Source organism: Populus nigra, chromosome 10 (assembly GCF_951802175.1).
Source record: "Populus nigra chromosome 10, ddPopNigr1.1, whole genome shotgun sequence".
In the NCBI taxonomy this organism is placed as follows: Eukaryota; Viridiplantae; Streptophyta; class Magnoliopsida; order Malpighiales; family Salicaceae; genus Populus; species Populus nigra.
In genome coordinates this window covers 14168612-14192529 of record NC_084861.1, presented here as the reverse complement: position 1 = coordinate 14192529, position 23918 = coordinate 14168612, and the positions used below count along the sequence as shown (strand labels likewise).

Sequence of the window (23918 nt, the reverse complement as noted above, 5' to 3'; positions counted from 1 at the left end):
AAATCGGTCAAAATCGGTCAAACTCGTAAAATCGGACCGATTTTACCGATTTTAACCGAGTTTGACCGATTTCGAGTTTTAACTCGATTTGACACGTTATATACATGTTGACTCGTAAAATTGTAAGATTTTAAGAGTTATTTCGTGATTTTAACAACCTTGGAGAGAACCTAAAAGTATAAATAGAATATTTATTTAGTTAATTACCGTTGTCTAATTAAAATTTTGTTTTTTTTTTTACTTCTTATTAATTGAATATTTGTTATATGCTTTTCGGTTTTAATGCTGACTTTAAGTGTGAAGTAGTTTGTTGTTAGTGCCTTGACTAACTATGCACAAATAGAAGGGCCTCATAAAAAAAAATATTTGATGGTGGGCCACATTAAACAAATTAAGTAAATAGAGGGACACTTGAGCTTGTAAACCCGGTTTTTATATATTCTCAAATTATTGCAATTTGCTCGTGTTGAAAACGAATCGGAACCTCTTATTTACAACGGGCCTTAAAAATGCTTGGGCTTCAGGTCCAAGTACAGCTGAAGAGTTTGCCCACGCAACAAGTCATCCCAAATAAAGGGGCACATAATAAATCATCAGAGACTTCACTTGGCTTCACCCCCCTACCACCTCTTCAACACAGGCTGGAAAAGCAGACGGACGCGATCTACTCCAGCAGCAAGCTCGGTCTTTTCTGTTCACAGGTACGTTCCACTTCTTACAATCTACGTGGTTTCTCTCTTTGCATCAATAATTTCAATCTATGAACTTGTTCTTGCTGTATCTCTGATTTTTGCACGAATTAGGTTACCTTCTAAATGTGTTCCGGATGAAGATTAAACTTTTTTTCCGAGTAGTGTCGTATTTTCATTGGCTTTCAATTTTTTGGATCTGCATCAAAACTGTTAATATTTTTGTTTGTGCGGAACAGGGGCTTGGTTTCAGTATTAATTGATGACAGTGTTGTGTTGATTAGACACTGACAGTTTAAGTGTGCCTATAGTTAGCTTAACGCTTCCAGTGGTAGTACTTGGCTCAACCAAACCAGTGCTAGGCATATACGGTGTTTTTTGCTCCTTTGGCATCTCTGCTGAGTACGATTTGAATGTAGGGCTTTAGTCATGACCTATTAGGGGGTTGAGTGCGTTGATTATTACAGACTGGAATTTTAAGTTGGTTGATTAATTAAATTGTTATATGTCGAACTATTGGGGGAACTAGGGTTCGGTTGGTTAAAGCCTGTATGTGAGATTCATCTGTAGGGGACATGTAGTGCATAATTTGAGGTTTCATTTAGGATTGATGGAAAACAGAGTGGAGGGAGAAAAAATAAATGTCAGGAAGTGATTGAGCTTCCCTTTAATGCTTGCTTTATGATTTTATTAAAAGTGGGTAACATGGCACATTCAGTGCCACACATTCTCACATCTGGAAAGCCTAGCCACTACGTAAGGAGTGAAAGTACTGTTGCATGTCTCCCTTAATGAGAAGCTGCAAATTTAGAATTAGTGAAAACATGATAAAAAAGTGATTTCCACCATCCCATCTTGCTGAGGCATAATCACTGTATGATTTTATGTGGGTCCTATTTTTGTTCGTTGAGTTGTTTAACCTGCTTTTAAATCGCAAGTTTGATAGCCATGTGTGTATCATCTTAAGCACTTTAACTCCAACAGTATCATCTGCTACTCATCTCTTGGAATGCTGTGCTATCCTCATATGCCTCTAGGTATGGAATAGTAACAGCCTCATTGAACGTGAATTTTTATTTCCCTGGAAATACTGCCAACCATCCTAGTTTCTAAGCTAGTTACTCTATCTGTTTCTCTATATTGTTTTTGGTAGCCTGATTGAGAAAACCTCCAGTATAGTTTGTGTAGAATTATATGAATATGTCTAAAAAAGCCAAAGATAATGTAAGACAATAATTAAGGATTCCATATAAAAGAAACCAAGGATACTAATTTGATAAATTTTGATACCCATTGAGTGTTAAAAGTTGGCTGCTTAAGATCAGCGGTTTTTAAAAATAATGATTTCATGATTTTGTTGGTTTTTTTTTCTCTGTTTTGTGGGATGAAATAGTGTTGTGAGCTCTGATGTTATTGGTTCTAACGGAGACAATAATCAGAATCTGGTGCAGCAAAAGGTCTTAACATTATTATGCTGTTAGTATAGGTAGCTACTGCCAGGAATCTTTCCTTTGTATTCACTACGTGTTGTTGTCTGGACTCTAGATGGATATCTTGCAAGCAGTTCTTCTTGGGGCATATGCACACTTTTATTCTTTACCATCATTTTTTCATTGCTCGAGGCAAGGGCGCATATCAAATAAATTTTCATTTTGCAGGACTTTGATATTTCAAAACATTCATCATGTCAACCTCGTACCTCCCTGCAACTACGGACTCAATTGCTCAGGCTTTAGAGGCGAAAAATCCATCTGAATCCATTTCAATCTTTTACCGCATACTAGAGAGCACATCATCTTCTCCTGAATCCCTCAGGATTAAGGAACAGTCCATCACGAATCTCTCAGATCTTCTTAGACAGGAGAACCGGGCAGAGGAGCTTCGAAGCCTTCTGACCCAGTTGAGGCCCTTTTTTGCATTGATTCCCAAGGCAAAAACTGCAAAAATTGTTCGTGGGATAATTGATGCGGTAGCTAAAATACCAGGCACTTCTGATCTCCAGATTTCTCTGTGCAAAGAGATGGTGCAGTGGACCCGTGCTGAGAAGCGAACTTTTCTTCGGCAGCGAGTTGAAGCAAGACTGGCAGCCCTATTGATGGAAAGTAAAGAGTATTCAGAAGCATTAAACCTGCTTTCTGGCCTGATCAAGGAGGTGAGAAGATTGGATGACAAGCTTCTTCTTGTGGACATAGACTTGCTGGAGAGTAAGCTCCACTTTTCTCTAAGAAACCTCCCTAAAGCCAAGGCTGCACTAACAGCAGCAAGAACAGCAGCCAATGCAATTTATGTGCCACCAGCTCAACAGGGTACTATAGATTTGCAGAGCGGGATCCTTCATGCAGAAGAGAAGGATTACAAAACTGGTTACAGCTACTTCTTCGAGGCATTTGAAGCTTTCAATGCTCTTGAAGATCCCCGAGCAGTATTTAGCCTCAAGTATATGTTGTTGTGCAAAATAATGGTGAGCCAAGCTGATGATGTTGCAGGAATAATATCATCCAAAGCAGGGCTACAGTATGTGGGGCCTGAGCTGGATGCAATGAAAGCTGTTGCTGATGCTCATTCGAAACGCTCCTTAAAGCTCTTTGAGACTGCACTTCGGGATTTTAAAGCCCAACTAGAGGAAGACCCAATTGTTCATCGGCATCTCTCATCCCTATATGACACTTTACTAGAGCAGAACCTTTGCAGGTTGATCGAGCCATTCTCAAGGGTTGAGATTGCTCACATTGCAGATCTGATTGAACTGCCCATAGATCACGTGGAAAAGAAACTATCTCAGATGATTCTGGATAAAAAATTTGCTGGGACTTTAGACCAAGGTGCTGGATGCCTCGTCATTTTTGATGATCCAAAAACAGATGCGATCTACCCAGCTACGTTGGAGACCATTTCCAATGTTGGCAAGGTTGTTGATAGCCTCTACGTGAGGTCCGCCAAGATTATGGCTTAAGGTTCAAGATGTAGGAGGCGGCTGTTTAGCGGCTGCTTGCACCCTTCAAAAGAACTGTGTTTTGTTGCGGAAATGTGTTTATCTTTTCTTCAATTGATTTAACTTAATGTTTCGTATGGGAGTGCATTTATATCTACCGAGTTTGAGAACTGTTTTATTTTTTATTTTTCCCCTCTCTCGCCTTGCTATGAACTGAGTCATGCAATTGAAGTGGAAATGTTGACTGGGGTTGTCTTCACCAGCAGAAAGTTCATGACTTCATTGCTGCGGGGGAGTGGAGGGACGTCCATATAATTAATTTACGAGATAAAAAGGGTTATGACTCAAGAAGTAAAACAACTTTGTATTTGCTAGTCTGCATGGACCGGGAATGGATACACGTGTCTGTATGACGAATTGATAATGTTTTGAATTGTCGGTGCAGTCAATGGCTCTCGTGATCGGGGCCTCACCTGTGTGACTGTGTGTGATAACATGAAGAACGATCCGAGTTGAGGAGCCAAAAATGCGGGTATTAAATAATATTTATTAGACTGAATATAATTGGAAATAGAATTGAATAAATAATTGTTTTGTTTTGTGTTTGATGGGTTTTGGATCAGATTAAATAATTTGTTTTATTTTTGTGTTTGTTAGATACTAGAAGTGACTTGGTCAACTCAAAGTTTAAATTGTTTTGAGTTTAAAAAAAATAAAGAAATAATTTGTCTGATTTAATCCAGTTAAAACTTGGATTAACACGAAATAGAACACAATCTAAAAAAATTTTAATTTTTTTTTATATTTTTTTGTCAAAATAAGATTGTTTTGATTTTTTTTTAATTTATGTCAACCCGAGTTGACCCTTCCAAGTCACGTCTCGAGCTTTACCTCAGATTGACCTTCGAGTTAGATTTTAAAACTATAATAATAATCATTTTTATTTTTGCATTGTTTTAGGTCAACCTAAATTGATCATCCCGACTCATGATTTGAGTCTTGCCCTAGTTCAACCTCTTAACTGGATTTTAAAATTATGACAATAGAGATTTTTATCATTACATTGATCGGGTCAATGGTTAATCTGGTCCATGACCCAAGTCTAACCCTGAGTTGACCTCCAAGTAAAAGTTTTAAAATTATAATAATAACCATTTTTATTTTTATGTTGGTCGGATCAATAATCTACCCTGACCTAGCTTCAAGTTGACTCCCAAGTCGGGTTTTAGAAACTATAATAACAATTATTTTTATCATTATGCAAACCTAAGCCAGTGATCAACCCAACATGTGACTCGAGACTGGCTTTAGACCGACTTCCGAATCGAGTTTTAAAATCATGATAATAATTATTTTTATCTTTACATCAACTCATGTCAACGATTAACTTAACCTGTGATCCATGCCTAGCCCGAGATCGACTCTTAAGTCGAATTTAAAACTATAATACTAACTATTTTAATCCTTACAATGATCATGGTTAATAGTTAACTTAGCTCATGGCCCTGAATTGTTTTTAAAACTATAATAACTACTTCTATCATTTTATGAACTTGGGTTAATGGTCTCAACCCGCGACTCGGATCAAGCAATGAGTCGAGTTTTAAAACTATAATGATAATTATTTTTATTCTTACATTGATATAATGGTCAATCTGGTCCATGACCGTGGTTTTGCCTCTAATTAAGATTTAAAATTATGATAGCAATTATTTTTATTTTTAGATTGACTTAAATTAACTAGATTAATCTTTGTGCATGATTAAATAAATTAGTCATATCTCTCTTTTATGATTCATTTTTTAAAAAACAAGTTATTTTTTTGTATTATCCAAAAATACACTAAACAACTTCACAGCAAAAAAAATTTTTGTTCAGTCTATCAAACAGTATCTTATTTACAGTGATGAAGCACGGAATTTGGATTTTACTACAAACCCATGAAGTTGAACAACCTAGCAATTAGTATAGAGTTTTCCACCGAACATCATATGATTAATTCAGTTAATCACATATTTATCGTGGATTTAACGGTTGTCAATATTTTTAAATCAACCTTGGAAGCCACGAAAGATTCGAAAATTTGAAGAAAGAAAGACGAGAATAAAGCTTAAAGGCTTTCCTGACCCCAAAAGGCCCAATGGACCACATTATTTTTCAACCTAGCAAGCAAGTCTAGCCCATAAGAAATAAAATCCCACATCAAGCCTGGAACGGAACAGCTGTGCCTGTCTGCCTTTGGCAGCAAGTCTCTCTCTAATTTTTCACCACGACACGACACGACACGACACGACACCCTATCAAATCCTTAAACTGGAAAGTGGACTCAAACACTCTCACGCATTTCTATAGCGCGTGACAAATAACCGAGGCAATGATTAACTTGCTAAATATAAACGTGCATTTCTGCGTCTCAGATATGACTTCGTTGAAAAAGCAACGGAAGGATATTTTAGGGAGTCTAAATGAAAAACGAGGACATTTTGGGACTTAAAACTATAACATTAGTAATATAAATACCACAAACCCTAACCCTGCTCCCCCATTCCTTCATTTGGTTCTTTCTGCCTATCATATCTTCTTTCGCGGCTAGGGTTTAATCAAAACTCTCTCCAGGTAAGATTCTTCGATCCCTTTCACCTATCTGTTTCCTATTATAGTTTTCATAAGGACTGCATTATCATTACTTGTTGATTACTGTCTTCTTATTAAGATTTATGTTGATTTCTTAATTTATGTCTTCCTATTATGTGTTTTTCGGTTTCAGTGTTGAGTTTTAAGTTTTAAACTTCGTGGACAGTCCCTTTTTAATCCTTATTTGACCTATCCATGTTACATGAGATTTTTTCTTGTTTGATAGATATATAGATCTAAGAAATGAATCGCCGTGATTATGATATTTAATAAGAGAAATATCCCTGGATTTTGGTTTATTTCGTTTTCCTCGACTGTTATTTAGATCTATTAATTTGGTGAAACTCTGGTTTTTGGTCTTCTTGTTCTAACTCTGTAAATGTTATTTTCATGTTTATTTTATTATTGGTTTAGGCTCTTAGTGCCTTGTTAATTTAACTTTGTAGTTGATTTTATGGTGCCTTCTTTTTTAACGTTTCTTTTTTATGTATAACAGTTCATAATGGGTAAAGAGAAGTCGCACATCAACATCGTGGTCATTGGCCATGTCGACTCTGGAAAGTCGACCACCACTGGTCACTTGATCTACAAGCTTGGAGGTATTGACAAGCGTGTCATCGAGAGGTTCGAGAAGGAAGCTGCTGAGATGAACAAGAGGTCATTCAAGTATGCTTGGGTGCTCGACAAGCTCAAGGCTGAGCGTGAACGAGGTATTACCATTGATATTGCTCTGTGGAAGTTCGAGACCACCAGGTACTACTGCACTGTCATTGATGCTCCTGGACATCGTGACTTTATAAAGAACATGATTACCGGAACCTCCCAGGCTGACTGTGCAGTCCTCATCATTGACTCTACCACTGGTGGTTTTGAGGCTGGTATCTCCAAGGATGGTCAGACCCGTGAGCATGCTCTTCTTGCCTTCACCCTTGGTGTAAAGCAAATGATCTGCTGCTGTAACAAGGTATGCTTGTGCACATTTCAAGTTACACCAGTCATTTCATTTTCCTTATCCTACCTTGTTTTAGAATTTTGGTTGTGAAATTCTGGAATTTGGAAGCTCGAGGTAGTTGAAACTAAAGTAAATTTGTTATGCTATCACAGATGGATGCCACCACTCCTAAATACTCCAAGGCTAGGTATGATGAAATTATCAAGGAAGTGTCATCCTATTTGAAGAAAGTCGGTTACAACCCTGACAAGATTCCCTTCGTGCCTATCTCTGGATTTGAGGGTGATAACATGATTGAGAGGTCCACCAACCTGGACTGGTACAAGGGACCAACTCTCCTCGAAGCCCTCGACCAGATCCAGGAGCCCAAGAGGCCCTCAGACAAGCCCCTCCGTCTCCCACTTCAGGACGTGTACAAGATTGGTGGTATCGGAACTGTCCCAGTGGGTCGTGTGGAAACTGGTGTCATCAAGCCTGGTACGGTTGTCACTTTCGGGCCAACTGGACTGACTACTGAAGTTAAGTCGGTTGAGATGCACCACGAAGCACTCCAAGAGGCTCTTCCCGGTGACAATGTTGGATTCAATGTTAAGAATGTTGCCGTGAAGGATCTGAAGCGTGGTTTTGTTGCCTCAAACTCGAAGGATGATCCCGCCAAGGAGGCTGCAAACTTCACCTCCCAGGTGATCATCATGAACCATCCTGGGCAGATTGGAAATGGTTACGCCCCTGTTCTTGACTGCCACACCTGTCACATTGCTGTCAAATTTGCTGAGATCCTCACCAAGATTGACAGGCGATCCGGGAAGGAGTTGGAGAAGGAACCTAAATTTCTGAAGAACGGTGATGCTGGTATGATTAAGATGATTCCCACGAAGCCCATGGTGGTGGAGACTTTCTCAGAGTATCCCCCACTTGGTCGTTTTGCCGTGAGGGATATGCGCCAGACTGTTGCTGTGGGAGTGATCAAGAACGTGGAGAAGAAGGATGCTTCTAGTGCTAAGGTGACCAAATCCGCTGCCAAGAAGGGTGGCAAGTGAGCCCTGCATGTTGATGTTAATTTCCATCAGCTATGTTGGATGAGAATTGTAGTTTTATGTCTTCCGAAAGGCAGTTGAGAGAATTGGGCTCTTGATTGGCGGCAGTGGTGCCGTGATTCTAGTTTTAATTTATTTTCAGCATTTTCTTATTGTCTCGCAAGATAAAATTTTGGAGATATTTTTCATGAGCTTCTCGTGAAATTTAGGTCTTGAAAATTTGGATGCTAAGAACTTGTATCTTGTTCTATGCTTTGATCCTGTAGTGTTCTGTTTACTCATTTTCAATCTGTAGTTTACAGACTCTGCATGTTTCGACTTATGGATTTTTCTTTTTTGTTTATATGTTACTTCAGGATTATAAACTCGTATATTTGTGCTGCTACGATTTGTAATGCTTTCTACAGCTGATTGATTTAGCTGTTAGGTGCCCCCCTCTGAAGCACATCAATTTCTCCCTTTGTTTCGCGATGGTCGTTATTGCGCAATGTGGATCCTGGCCATCCAACCATTATCTTGTGAACGTCTGTATGGGAACCAAAATATTCCCCGCTATTTGGAAACAAGGTCATTTATCAATGATCGCCGTTTCGGAGGGTTTGCCTTAAATAATTCATAATACGTGATGATGATAGCTTGGTATCACGAGCTGAATTCAAATGGTCACCCGAATAGGGGAAGTAGGCGACAAGCCAGGTCGATGGAATTTATCACGCAGGAAAAAATCGAATCTTGAGACAGTATGCTTAGATGTTCACGGATGGTGCCCAGATTCGTCGTTTTTACATGTTTTCGTTTTTAAGTTGCTTGTTTTTGAGCTACTTGTTGTGTAGTCAACGACGGCCATTGTAGGATGTTTAAGATCGGCTGCTGAATAAACACAAAAACAAATAAAGGTGAGATCTAAAAAATCTCGTGTGGATCCAAAAAATTTCCTTTAAAATAAGCTCAATAAGCATATTTTTTGGGTTTAGGTTTGGTATCCCGAACTCAAAGTATCATAAAAAATCAAGAAGAGTGGTTTCAAACTGATTGATTTTTAAAATTTATTGATTAATTAATTATTATAGATATAAAAATAGAAACTTTCAAAATGAAGGCGACTAAACATAAACAAGAGGGATCATTGAAAAAGATTCTTCTTTTTCCTTTTTTTTTTTTAAAAAAAAGAGAATCCTGATAAAATCAACGAAATGAAAGAGATTGAAAAAAAAAATGATGAATTTTATTTTCATTTTAAAGAGACATGCTATATAAAAATAGGCATGTTTATGAAACTTTTTATTTAGTATAGAATCAAGAAAATTTAAAGCTAAAAATCTTTTTAGATAAAAAAATAAAATAAAAATCTTATATAATTTATAAAAAAATCTCGTGTAACTATTCTTTTCGAATATAAATGATAAGTCTAGAAGTTCTATTCAACTACTTGGATTTTTCAAACATTATTAAAAGGAAAAGTGATTAAAACAGAGCACAGCGGCTTCTCCTATGCCAGCGGGTTTTAGGACATTATCCACTCATGAAGGTACTTCAAATATCTGATCATATACCAAGATTCAATGTATTAAAATTCGGCAACATCCAATTATCCTCCTCTTGCTTTTTAATTTGGAATGTTAGTTTAATTTGTACTTACAATTTAAGTTTAATCTTCAATATATATCTCCACAGTCAATTGCTATCAAACTGTCATTTATATATATTATCATCTTTGAATCTATCATTTTGATAAATATTTTTATACAATCTGAGAAAAAATATGCTTACTTGAAAAAACTCAAACTGCACGTCATTAAATATAAAAACAATCCATGCAGTGTTCCTTTTTTTTTCGTTGTTATTTTTCTAAAAATAAATTAGGTTAGGTTTGGATTTTTCATGTGAGAGTATTTTTATTAATTTAGATGAAATTATCTGACAAGAAGATACATAAACAACGATACTATATTCAGGAATAAATTGAAAATAATTAAATTGAAGAGTGAATATAAAATATAGTAACAGGTAAAAGCTAATTCCCATTTAATTTCATTGTTTTCCAAGCTCGAACGCGCAATGACAAGATCCCAAACACTTGCCCGCGAACATTTGCAAGCTCTGATGCTAATAATGTAAGTGTAGCACCCAGCAGAGAGCCCCTGAGTTAGGGGCGGTTTAACGCAGTGTAAATGCTGCTTGAGTGAAGGAGTTGTAGTTATAGAAGAAGCTCTTGGATGGATTGAACTAGGAATCTTTAACGCAGTGTAACATGATTTTGCGAGTCCAGCATTGTAATAATGCAAGGTAATTTTTTAAAAATATTTTTTATTTAAAAATATATTAAAATAATTATTATTTTAGATTTTTTTTTTGTATTTTTGATACCGATAAGTTAAAATCATCGATAATGACTATAAAAATCTTAATCTAATATTGTTTAAATAAAATATATTTTTAAACATACTACAAAATAAAAGGGGTTAGTCAAACATAACTACTAGTTGTGTTGAATTTTTCTCTCTGATTTTTTTTTAAATGACTGCGTGAAATGCGAAAAGAAGCTCCATGGTTACATGAAAAAGACGGATTGACTTGTAGAGTGGTTGCCCGATGGAAGAACAAGGCCTTCCACTTGACCCGACCCTACTTTATATGGGTCGACGATGGTTGGTCGAAAAATTATTTATTGTATATAAGTTGATTGATGATTTATTTTATTTAATTTGATGTGAGTTTGATGATTTGATGTGGTTTTTTTTTTAATTAGAAATATATTAAAATAATATATTTTATATTTTTTTATTTTTTATATTGACATTTAAAAAAAACAATTTAATATTTTTTTTCAAATAGAAAAACAGTTTAAATAGTATTTTAAAAAATTAAATTAAATTACAAAAGCTAACTTGAATATTTCCTTATGATTCTCGGACATCGGATGTCAGGAATCCAGTCAGCGTCAAGCAGCATCGGATTCTAGAAGTGGTTGACTTTCATGCTTCTTAACAGCAAAACACTTTATCTTGTATAAAACTTTTTAACTCTAATTTGAGGATGAAAATAAAAAGATAATAAAAATATATTTGGTAGAAAAAATATAGATAAAAATATAAAAATAAATATATTTTTGAAATAATTTTAAAGTAAATTTATATTCCTTCAAGATATGAGACACAATAAAAATATATCTCAAGATAAAATATATTTTATATTTAAAATTTTATTGTAAAAAACTCTCGATTCTAGATTTGTCCAGCCAGGATATGCAAGGATAGAAATAATTATCATTATAATTTTAAAATCTGACTCGTAAGTTGATTCGGAGCAAAGTCTGAGTCACTAGTAGAGGTTCGGGTCATGAGATGGATTGACCCGAGTCAATATAAAAATAAAAATAATTATTATTATAATTTTAAAACTCAATTTGAAGGTCTACTTGTGATAAGACCCAATTCATGAGTGGGGTTGATTGTTAACCCAAGTCAATGTAAGGATAAAAATGACTGTTGTCGCATCTTTTAAACTCAAATTAGAGATTAACCCAGAGTAAGGCCCGGATCACATGTTAAGAGGGTAAACCCGAGTTGACTCGGGTTAACATAAAATGAAAGTAGTTATTATTGTAACTTTAAAACTTGATTTGGGGGTCAACCTGGGGCAAAACCCGGATCAGGATTGGGAGGGTCAACCTGTGTTAACTTGAGTCAATATAAGGACAAGAATTGTTATTATCATATTTTTAAAACTCGATTTAGAAGTCAATCGGATCATGAGCAGGGAGGGTCAACATGGGTTAACATAAGTCGACGTATATATAAAAGTGATTATTATTGTATTTTTAAAACCCGACACGGAGTTGACCTGGGACAAGGTTTAGGTCATGGGTGGGAGGGTCAACTCGGCTGATCCAAGTTTTTTTTGAAAAAAAATCAAAATAACCTTTTTTTAACAAAAAAATTCTAAAAAAATCAACGGGTTTTTGACCCATGTTTTATCCTGAATTGACTTGAGTTTTTTATCGGGTTAGGTTGAGCCAATTCTTCCTTTATTTTTTAAAACTCGAACAAGATTAGGTTATGGATCAACCCATAAAGTTAATGAAAAATAGATTTTTTATATATTTTATTATGTATTATTCACTATAATTAAATATGATATAAAAATAATTATTTTATCTTATATATCATTACCAACATAATTTTATTTTTATTTTATCTTCATCTTCTCAATCTTTTCTATTATAGAATAGTAACTAAATGACAGCTTCGTTCCTGCACTAGACCAGGATAATATTTACTTATAATGCTCCTAAGCCTGAGAGGAGGGACGTGACATGGAACTAAACAGTTTTCAAAACCACAAGTGCAGCATTAAAGTTGAATCCTTACCTTTACTGTCTAGGATAAATACTTAATTTAAAAAATTAGGTTTGATGTTCGATATTTGATGTATTTTTTTAACAATAAAAAAATATTATTTTAATATATTTTTAAATAAAAAATATTTATTATCAGAACTCATTATTCTTTCAGCGTCCTAATTTTTTTTAGTTTATTATTTTTATTATTACTATTAAAATAAAATCAGCAAACCAAAAAAACAAGGCATCTTTGATACAATATTATCAATTATTATTTTGTTTTATTTCCAATTCCAAAAATGGGAAGGCTAGTTAAAAGCGTTCTCGATATTTTGCCAAATTACCACTGCATGCGAGGACATGACGGTGATTATATTTCACAACGAGGTCATTTTAGGAAAAACAAATATCACCAGGGTATTATAAATACGTCTACAAACCATGCCTGTCTCCCTTTCTCTCGCTCACTGCCTGTTCTTGTATTAGCCTGCTTCTCCTCTCTCGCGGCTAGGGTTTTAGCGCCTCTCTTCAGGTTCGATTCTCGATGTTCTCCTGTTCTCTCACATGTCCCTATTTATTAGCTCCTCTTATCATAAACAAGAAAATGTTGTTTCCTTGTTCTCTGTTAAGCATCTGTGTTTTGAATCAGTTTTATCAGCCTTTAATTTTAGAAAAGTCTTGGATCTTGATTCTTCGTGCCTTTCTTGTTTTCTTTAGATTATTTGCGGTTTTCTCAGTGAATGTTACTGGCATACATCGTCGTTGATTTTTATTTAGATCTAGTTTTTTCTGTGCTGGTTTTGATATATCTAAAAGGATTCCTGTATTGATTCTATGATTTTCTTCAATTAGTTTAAGCACTGTCACTAAAATAAACTTATAATTTGCTGTTTAACTGATTGATAATCTTAAATTACTATACAAATGTGTATCTTCAAAATGATATGCTGCTGCTAAATAGAAAGTTTTATTATTTATTTTGGGTTTCAGTATTTAAAATATTAAGATATATTTGAAGTTGGCTTAAACATTGTTTTTTCGATTGATTTGTGGTCCGAGTACTTGCATCTTACCCCTAGAGAATTTGTTATTATTCTGTGTTTTACAAGTAGACCCAGTTGCATATTTGAGCTTACTTTCTCTACATGGTTTCAGTGTTCCAGTGTTTTGTTCTTAACTCTTATAACCTTTATATATGACAGCTCAACTCTATTACTCAAGTATGGGCAAAGAGAAGTCGCACATCAACATCGTGGTCATTGGCCATGTCGACTCTGGAAAGTCGACCACCACTGGTCACTTGATCTACAAGCTTGGAGGTATTGACAAGCGTGTCATCGAGAGGTTCGAGAAGGAAGCTGCTGAGATGAACAAGAGGTCATTCAAGTATGCTTGGGTGCTCGACAAGCTCAAGGCTGAGCGTGAACGAGGTATTACCATTGATATTGCTCTGTGGAAGTTCGAGACCACCAGGTACTACTGCACTGTCATCGATGCTCCTGGACATCGTGACTTTATAAAGAACATGATTACCGGAACCTCCCAGGCTGACTGTGCAGTCCTCATCATTGACTCTACCACTGGTGGTTTTGAGGCTGGTATCTCCAAGGATGGTCAGACCCGTGAGCATGCTCTTCTTGCCTTCACCCTTGGTGTAAAGCAAATGATCTGCTGCTGTAACAAGGTATGCTTGTGCACATTTCAAGTTACACCAGTCATTTCATTTTCCTTATCCTACCTTGTTTTAGAATTTTGGTTGTGAAATTCTGGAATTTGGAAGCTCGAGGTAGTTGAAACTAAAGTACATTTGTTATGCTATCACAGATGGATGCCACCACTCCTAAATACTCCAAGGCTAGGTATGATGAAATTATCAAGGAAGTGTCATCCTATTTGAAGAAAGTCGGTTACAACCCTGACAAGATTCCCTTCGTGCCTATCTCTGGATTTGAGGGTGATAACATGATTGAGAGGTCCACCAACCTGGACTGGTACAAGGGACCAACTCTCCTCGAAGCCCTCGACCAGATCCAGGAGCCCAAGAGGCCCTCAGACAAGCCCCTCCGTCTCCCACTTCAGGACGTGTACAAGATTGGTGGTATCGGAACTGTCCCAGTGGGTCGTGTGGAAACTGGTGTCATCAAGCCTGGTACGGTTGTCACTTTCGGGCCAACTGGACTGACTACTGAAGTTAAGTCGGTTGAGATGCACCACGAAGCACTCCAAGAGGCTCTTCCCGGTGACAATGTTGGATTCAACGTTAAGAATGTTGCCGTGAAGGATCTGAAGCGTGGTTTTGTTGCCTCAAACTCGAAGGATGATCCCGCCAAGGAGGCTGCGAACTTCACCTCCCAGGTGATCATCATGAACCATCCTGGGCAGATTGGAAATGGCTATGCCCCTGTTCTTGACTGCCACACCTGTCACATTGCTGTCAAATTTGCTGAGATCCTCACCAAGATTGACAGGCGATCCGGGAAGGAGTTGGAGAAGGAACCCAAATTTCTGAAGAACGGTGATGCTGGTATGATTAAGATGATTCCCACGAAGCCCATGGTGGTGGAGACTTTCTCAGAGTATCCCCCACTTGGTCGTTTTGCCGTGAGGGATATGCGCCAGACTGTTGCTGTGGGAGTGATCAAGAGCGTGGAGAAAAAGGATGCTTCTAGTGCTAAGGTGACCAAATCTGCTGCCAAGAAGGGTGGCAAGTGAACTGTGCAGGATGATGCAACTAGATGCTATAATATAAATCAAGAGTGGGTTCTTGTCACTAGTCTATTCATTGGTTGTCTAGCTGTTTGGTACGAGAACTATAGTCCCAAGTCATCATCGTCATTGCGTGGCTGTCGTTCACAGAACTGGGTTCTTGATAGGCGGTGGCGTGTGCTTTTGATCTAGAGTCTATTTCTGTGTCTTTGTTATGTCTCTCGGGTTGAGAATTTTATCCTTTTTTTTTTTTGACAACTGATCAGAACTTTTAAATCTTGTCACAACTTTTTTTTTTTTTTTACTTGCTAATTTTGCTTGTCAACTTTGATTTCTGTTCGCTCAATTATCTCTCTATTCTGACAGCGTGTTTAGAATCATTCCCACTATAAATTCATATCCATGAGTAAAATTTTTACAAATCTCAAGCAATTACATTCAATAAAAACCTTTGTTTTAATATTTAAAATTAAATACAAAACCTTATTATATTATCCATAAGGCCTTAGACACACTTTGCCTTCACTCTTGTTCTCTGGAATCTGATCTACAAAATTGGCGTTTATTTATTTTTGAGTTTTCAATTATTCGGTTTCAAGCGTCTAAATGGATTAAATGGAATATATATATATATAATTTGCTAGTGATTAGTTGTTGTCGTTTTATTGCAATTGCTGCGGTGACCAATTGCCTGCAATGTTATTAAGCTTCGAAAATGCCATCTAATTGGGTTTTTGCAACATATTTATCATCTTCTTTGTTGTTAAAATAGGCAAATCCTATTGATTCGCCTTAGGGAAGATACTTGGATTGGGTGGAGGAGAGTCATCTGGCTGCACTAGATTCTAGCGAGATTTCTGCCCTCAAATCTTATTTATAGACTGTCAAGTTGGCAGCGGAGGCAATTGGGACAGGTAACTGGTCAATGATGATCTTCGTGAAAGCACCCATATGAAAATCTTTGCGATCTGTCGTCCTAATTCAAACTTGGGCTTGGATAAACTGTTGTGATGACGGAAAATTGTGTCAAGACTGTATGAACTATGAAGCTATCTTAAATGATAACAGGAATGAGATGGATGGCCATTTAGGAATGTGTTTGGTAGTGGAGAGTGCCTGAAGGTGTTAATACATTTTTGCGGCTCGCAGCTCAGATAGAAATCCTTGCTAATGAGCAAGAGCCTTTAAAGTGTGGGCACCAACCGTGTTAGTGTGGAATTATTTTATTTTATTTTAAAAAAATAAAAATTACAGCGGAGTAGACCGGTGAGCGTAGAAAGACAATCTGAGGTTTTTTTAGGTCCAGCCTTGCCAAGTCTGAAATTGGCAAAGGAAACGATGATTGGGATATCACATAGACATAGCTACGGTGTGGGTATTTGGTGATGGAGTAATGGAGGGTTATTCAATCCCAGTGCCATTTACCAAAACAATCCATTTGATCTCATCTCCCTCCTCTCTTTTTTTCTTTGAACTGAAATTTCATCTCTCGTTCTGTCGAAGAAATTGATGCAGCCTGGAACATTGCATGGTGCAACAAACTTAACACAGATGTTTTGATTGGAGGAACACCTGGAATAGCTTGCTTCGTGACTGGCAGGGGTGATGTATTGCTGGGTTTGCTTTTCATGCTGGTGCTTGCACATCAGTAACAGTAAGAGATGAATTTTGGGTTGCTAAGCTGGGATTGAAAGATGGCTTGGCAGGCGGCCTCAAGAGGCCAAAGTAATAATTCACTTACTTACACTGGCCGAAGAAAAACGCTGGAAGTATAGCTCAACCAGAGAAGAACCCTGTTGTGGAGAGCATGGCAAATTACAGTTCCAACATGTGTTTCGTGAAGCCAATGCATGTGCTGAATGGCCGGAAAACAAAATGCAGAACCTCCTACTGGTATGCAGTGGAGACATATATAGGCTGCACTCCACGTAATTGCATGAGTAGTCAGTTTGTTTTGGGACTTCTGGCCGCTTGCATTACCCAAAAAAATGAAAGGCAAAACTTTCAAGCATAGTAGACGTATTCGTAACATTAAAATATAAACATCAAATATTGGTTATTTATCTTGTCTGAGAAACCTTGTCTCGCAAAGTAGGACTATGAAAAACAATGCCCATTGGCTCAAAACTAGGCCAGAGCTTATCGCAAACTATCAAGTAAAATCAGGTCCTACTGTTCTTAAGGAAACCTTGCAGGCCAGTCATCACCATATTTTCCTATCACAGATTTTTGAAAGCAGACTCATGAGCAGATTTTTTGGGGGTCAGTCTATTCAACAATGCCTTGTTATGACAGTGCTCTGCATCAACAAAGTAGAAATTTCCGTTGGCCTTAAATGTCACGAAAGGCCTGTTGGTTTCTGTAGGCCGGATATCAGCAAATTTGATAGTCTTTGGAATGTAGATTCCCAACCAGGACATCATCTCCACTTCAAAACTGTCTGAGCCAGGCTGCCATCTAAGCTTGTGGATGTAAGGGCTAACAAACCAGTGTAGAGCAGCAGTGGTCGAAGCACTAAAGAATATGACAGAAGAAGCAACTGCCCCCTTCAGGATGACATTTGAATCTTGAGATGTCATAAAAGTTATGACAGGACCCAAGGATACGGACAGGCAGCAGGTTGAAAGAGAGAGCAATTTTACTTTCTTGACGGTGGATGAGATCGGACCATGATATACTACCCCAGTCTCTTTTTCATCCTGCCCCGCTTCCTTCCCTCCGCGGGGTCCAATGCTGATCTTATTGTCATCTTCTATTGTTTTAGCTTGAGATGCCCATCTTTTCTGAGTAGCAGCAAGAAGAGTGCCATGGTTGAAGTTGGATTTGGCACACAGACTGTGTGACCATGTGCCAAACTGACAAGGATGATAGCCTAAAACAGAGAAAATTAATAACAATAAGAACATTTAAAGCAGTCTCTTTATGTAATGCTCCCAGAAACTAAGTGAATGTGCTTTTACATTGGTTGACAGGCATCTCCAAACAAAAGCAGGCATTACTATAGAACAGATAGTGCTAAAACATGAAAAAAGCAACCATAGAAGGAACAATCTGCATTTGACTCGTAGTAAGAATCTTCACAGTGTTTGATGGAACTGTTTTAGAGGTGAGAGACAATCTGGTGAACAACAAGATTCCTCACAGTGTTTGATGAAACTGTTATAAAGGTAAGAGACAATCAGGTGAGCAACAAGGGGTATTACAAACAAAGATTGGCCAACACACAAACTGGTTCAAGAAAGCGATCCCTGAGCAAGATTAAAATATCTTTTTTGGTCTGAAAATTTCATTAGTACTGGAGTGTGTTTTGGTCCAGGGAGCACAGGTCAGAAATTGTGACAAAGCAAGATGTGCAGGGAAAAAAGATTCACACAAAAACAGTTGAGAAGGACCACCTTGTAACAAAGTACAACAAATTTAATTCATGTAAACTGGTTGATCCTGTATCTTTTATCAACTGCTGAATTTGTCCACCAATCAATTAAAACTGCAAAACTACAGGCACCAAGCCAAATGCATTCCCAGCTTCCGAAATATCAAATATTTTTGTTACTCCAGCAACATCAAACCATTCACAAATGCATCTCATATAGTTCACATATGCTCAGATATTGAGGGTATTCAACAAATATGAAGACTAGTTCCCATCCAATGGCACCATATATAAAATTCCTATGAAACTAATCAAAAAGCTGAAACCTTTGCAGTACAACTTGTATATAAGCCCCCCCCCCCCCCCCACTTCACAAAATCCAGACCTGGCCTGCTCTTTCTCCCCTGTTTGGAATGTCGGGACATTTTAAATTCAACACAACCCCTGAAAGAACAGAAATGATCACGGGTCTCTTAAACTTTTCTAATTCTCAATGTTTATGTTTTTCAAAATTAAAATCTTTGTATGTACGAAAACCCGACAAGATTGAAAGAAGTCGGTTTCTTCCCCAATCAAGTATTAGATATCACAACATAACTTTCAAGCTAATCATTGATTTGTGCTCTTTTAAGTAAAAATGAGATTGTGAAATGAAAGCCCCCACGAGGCAATAAGTAGATTGGGAAAGAAAATGAAGAGAGAAACCTGAGTGGAAGTTTCTGCTGGCTGAGAATTGTTTGGTTTGAGATCGAAGCAAGTGAAGAAGAGCTGCTCCCCTCGCCATTTCTTTGGGCTCCCTTGATTTCTTGATTCCCGCAGGACTTCCTTTCTGAGTGAAGTATCCAAGTCCAAGGGTTTGTATTAAAGGGTCAAAGATTTTCAAGCTAAATAATATATTTTAATGTAGAAAATGATTCGCTGTTGAAATACTATTTGGTCTAGTGTATGCTCCTAGGACAGGGTGATAGAGATCCCTCGTTCCATCCATGGATTGCTTCTTTCTTCTTCTCTTTTCTTCTTTGGACTCCACGTAGCTAGTGAGAATGGGTCCTCTGGTTTAGTTTACTTGAATATGATTAATCACTTGTTTCATGCCTCCATTAACTTGATCAATTATGGGCATTTTCTAGAAGAGAAATGTACAAGATATGAACATGTTTCTCAGAAAAAGTCACCACACGGACCCCTAATATGGATGTAATCCTTCGAAGATTTTTTGTCAGTATATTTTTATTAAAAAAAAATACTGGTTCACTATATATATATATATATATATATATATATATATATATATATATATATATATAATTTTTTAAAATAACACAATCACGCCCCAGGTGATACGCCGTGGTGTGTTGGGTTTGGTCCTTGCCACATCCAAACGTACTGTTGGGTCTTGCTCTGGTAGGTGTTGTCATGTCTTGTAGCTTGGCCTGGTGCGTTGTTAGGCCAACAAAGTGGATCTGATGCATGTTTTCTAAAGGTGTTGAGTCTAATAATTTTTGTTATCATCACCTGGGCGTAGCTGAATTTGCTACACTTATAAATTTAAATATAATATCTTAATATATAGCTGTTAATTTATAGATTTTTATATAAAATTTTAGAGAATTTTTTTCTCAACAGATAAACTTGATTACATAAGTTTACATTCTCTCAACGCCATTAAATGTATTAAAATCTTTCATGACTTGTTATGTTTTTATTTTTTAGTTGGATAAAATGAATAAAATACAATTCAAAATATCACAGAAGTGAAATTATACTTAAGTCATTTTTCTCTTCAAAATAACAAGACTCATGAGTTATAAATACACATAACATTTTCAAAACAAATATTCACAATCTTCATTCTTTACTATATATATATATATTCAGAGCATCTCTCTTTATAATATTATTATTATTTTTCTCTTTATATAAAAATATTTATTTAAGTATTGAAGGATTTCTATTTAAAAAAAAACACCTTTTCTAGGCATCAACCACAAGCCATACTGGCCTACTAATCATCAAGTCTAAGCTATCAAATATCTTAATTAAAAAAATAAATGAAATTGCTATAATCAATTAATTAATTACCAAATTTAATACAAACACAAAATCATAAAAGAATATAGGTAATTAGATTACCATAAATCTTGGTTAATCAATTTTATTAAAATAATATTATTTTATTCTTGTTTTTTCTCGATATTACGGGTTAAGGCTAAGGGTCCATTTGTTTAGGTTTAGTTTTTGTGTTTGCAGTGTAAAAAACACAGTTAGGTATTTAGTAATACATTAAACTGCGTTTTATACTGTGGGACCCATAAAAAAATTGAGCTTGCAACGCGGTTTTTGTGAAGCAATTTTTACATCTTTTTTAACCGAGTTTCGTAAAATTCTGTTTGTTTTTGCATTTTAAAAGCACTTTTTTTCAAAATTTGAAATTTTTTATTTACTTTAAATTATTTTTTTGTATTTTCAAATCATTTTGATGCGTTGATATCAAAAATAATTTTAAAAAAATAAAAAATTATTTTAATGCATTTCTAATTAAAAAACACTTTTGAAAAACAACCACAACCAAACATTTTATACATATTTTTTACTGTACATAAATCTCAATCATAATTTTTATCAAACACATATTTAAATCCAAATAACCACACTTACCTACACTTTTTTTAAACTTATTTTTTTAAAAACTACAACCTCAAAAATTATCTCAAAAATAAACACACTAAATTACTACAAACTCGGCTTTAAAAGTCCTGGAAGCATCAACCCAATCATCCTTTTGGGACTCGATCTTTATTTTGTTCGATCATGAGAGGTGTTAGAACCATTACAAAACAAAACTCCCACCAAGAACACAAATACATGAAAACCAAGATCTGCATGTTACTTTGCTCGGAACGTAGCTTTCTCTCTCCTTTCCTCCCCCTCCCTTCTTAATTTTCTCTTAACCTTCCAAATCCAGGGACCAATTTGTTTTTTTTTTAAAATAAAGTTAAGAGATCAATACACATAAATCTTGAACGCCAAGGACTAATAAAATCACTTAAAACGATTTTATTTTAGTAAAAATTTCATCGTTTTAGTTGCAATTTACATTGTTCATGAACAATGCAAATCAACCTCTAACTACAACAATGCCACACTAAAACGAAAACTCTTTAATTTTATTTTTTTTTGTTAATAAATTTTTAACATAAGAATTATAACCTTTTCTTGAAATCAAGCTTGAATTAATATATATATTTTTTATTTTTCCAAGATAAGAAATATCATCTTGTCAATTTATACATTCATTGAAATTAAGGGTTTGATTGGGATTGTGATAAATGTGTATTTTTCAAAATACTTTTTTATTCAGAAATGCATTAAAATAATATATTATTTTTAAAAATAATATATTTTTAATTTTATTTTTGACATCAACATATTAAAGCAATAAAAAATATAAAAAAATTAATTTAAAACAAAAAAAATTCAAAATTCTTGAGATGAACGGTTCAATCATAATCCCAAACTTATACCACTCTCTCTCAATGTATTTTAAAAGATACATCTTTTATATCTGTTTAGTGCTTTTAAAGAATTTTTCTAAATTCTCCACTCCAAGATTTAAATAATAAAAATAAAACACGCCTCTTTGAATATAAGCCAGCTCCTTGAAATTAACCCGGTTTGATAATAGCATGAGAGATAAACACACACCAATCATCTTTTCACGTAATTACAAAATTATATTTTACATGTTATCATGGATGTTCGGGTTAGCTTACATATATCTCAATTAGTTTTACAAGTTTTAAAATTAACGACTATATAAACTTTCGGTGGTCATAACAATAACAATTACAAATTTTAAGCATTACACTAATTGCATTATATATATATATATATATATATATATATATATATATATATATATATATATATATCCAAGGCTCTAAAGTTGTCTTACATTCGCCACCATTCAAATCCGCGGGATCCGTATTCCCCTAAGAAGGCGAGGTCATTGTCAATAATCCCTTAAAATTTTAATAATATTGCTTCGCTGTTTAGCCCAATCGTGATCGAGTTAGTTATCCAGTCTTTCTAGAGAGTCTTGACAGCTTCCTTCATAACCAGTTCCTGCAAGAGTCAAACAGCCGATTTCTCCTTTACTTTTCTCTTTCAAGTAACCGATCTCCCAACACATCACGGCTACAGCACTGCCTTGTCCTTTCTTTTCTCCATTTGTATTTCTTTATGAACTTAAAACCCAGTCCTCTTCCAGAAACACTACAAGAAAACAAGAAAAAAAAAAGAGAATTATTCAAATGGAATGAAATACTTTTGTGTCTAGACAGGAACCTTCCCCTAGAAAGAAGAGGAAGAAGAAGACATCCCCCTCTCTTTGTCCCTCTCTGCTTCCTTTATATTGATAGATCTTGGCTAGCAAATTAATCCTTCACTAACCATCTCTCTCTACTCCTCAACCTCAAGTCTCTCTCTTTTTTTAAAAAAACAGGCACGCGAAATGGAAAAGACCACCAAAATCTATCACGATGACTGGGAATTAGAGTCTGAACAAGACCTCTCCTTCTGTGATCTCCCGTCATTCCTCATCAAAGAGCCTGAGCCCAACAGTTATCACCATGACGATCAAGAACAAAGAAATTCTTTCTCAAGCCAAGACTTGTTTGAGTTCTTGCCACCTGATCAGGACACAAAGACAAACTCTCCGCAAGATATCATCTTCTTTGGAAGAAACATGCTCCACAAAACAAAGCAACCCGCCAACAGCCCTAACCCTCTATGTTTTTCAGCTCTCTTGTCGAACAGAAGCAGACGTTCACATTCACTTCACGTAGAGACCTCAAAAGCTTCTCCCACCCCAAAACTAACTGGAAGTTTCCGGGACCAATACTCAAGTAATAATTCAAGAAAGCACAGGGTCTTGATCGGATTAGCAAAGATTCCACCAAAAATGGAGCTTAGTGATATCAAGAGAAGGCAGAGTCGCCAGGCACCGGTACCAATGATCCCGGCTCCGATGCTGGCAGTTGATGATGAAAAAACCCTTGTTGTCAGCATTAATGGATCCTATGATGACCACCAAAAAGGCCGTGCGGGACTTGCCAAACCGTTGAAGTGCAGATCGCATCTTTCTCGTCTTTTAACCAATGCTTGTTTTAAAGGATGTCTTCCCCTCTCGTGATCCGGACCTCCTCCCATCAGACATGGATTTTCAGAGATTTTGTATATAGACAGACAGTC

The 23918-nt window shown here is 36.1% G+C and overlaps 4 protein-coding genes across 4 annotated transcripts; 3 read left to right on the top strand and 1 right to left on the bottom strand.

The window, feature by feature from the left end:
• Positions 1 to 549: 549 nt before the first annotated feature.
• Positions 550 to 3806, top strand: LOC133705540 (26S proteasome non-ATPase regulatory subunit 11 homolog). Its single transcript, XM_062130802.1, has 2 exons — positions 550 to 701; positions 2348 to 3806. The coding sequence occupies exon 2, from the start codon at positions 2374 to 2376 to the stop codon at positions 3640 to 3642; it is 1269 nt and encodes a 422-aa protein (XP_061986786.1). The 5' UTR covers positions 550 to 701; positions 2348 to 2373; the 3' UTR covers positions 3643 to 3806.
• Positions 3807 to 6094: 2288 nt separating this feature from the next.
• LOC133704466 (elongation factor 1-alpha-like) lies at positions 6095 to 8587 on the top strand. The gene is made up of 3 exons (XM_062129293.1): positions 6095 to 6237; positions 6752 to 7219; positions 7360 to 8587. Exons 2-3 carry the CDS (start codon positions 6758 to 6760, stop codon positions 8245 to 8247), a joined length of 1350 nt encoding a protein of 449 aa, XP_061985277.1. The 5' UTR covers positions 6095 to 6237; positions 6752 to 6757; the 3' UTR covers positions 8248 to 8587.
• A 4429-nt stretch (positions 8588 to 13016) lies between these two features.
• On the top strand, positions 13017 to 15638 carry LOC133704468 (elongation factor 1-alpha-like). The gene is made up of 3 exons (XM_062129294.1): positions 13017 to 13118; positions 13789 to 14270; positions 14411 to 15638. Exons 2-3 carry the CDS (start codon positions 13809 to 13811, stop codon positions 15296 to 15298), a joined length of 1350 nt encoding a protein of 449 aa, XP_061985278.1. The 5' UTR covers positions 13017 to 13118; positions 13789 to 13808; the 3' UTR covers positions 15299 to 15638.
• Positions 15639 to 17318: 1680 nt separating this feature from the next.
• On the bottom strand, positions 17319 to 19860 carry LOC133704792 (uncharacterized). Its single transcript, XM_062129785.1, has 2 exons — positions 19371 to 19860; positions 17319 to 18164 (listed from the first exon to the last, which is right to left on the bottom strand). The coding sequence occupies exons 1-2, from the start codon at positions 19447 to 19449 to the stop codon at positions 17512 to 17514; spliced, it is 732 nt and encodes a 243-aa protein (XP_061985769.1). The 5' UTR covers positions 19450 to 19860; the 3' UTR covers positions 17319 to 17511.
• Between the last annotated feature and the right edge of the window lie 4058 nt (positions 19861 to 23918).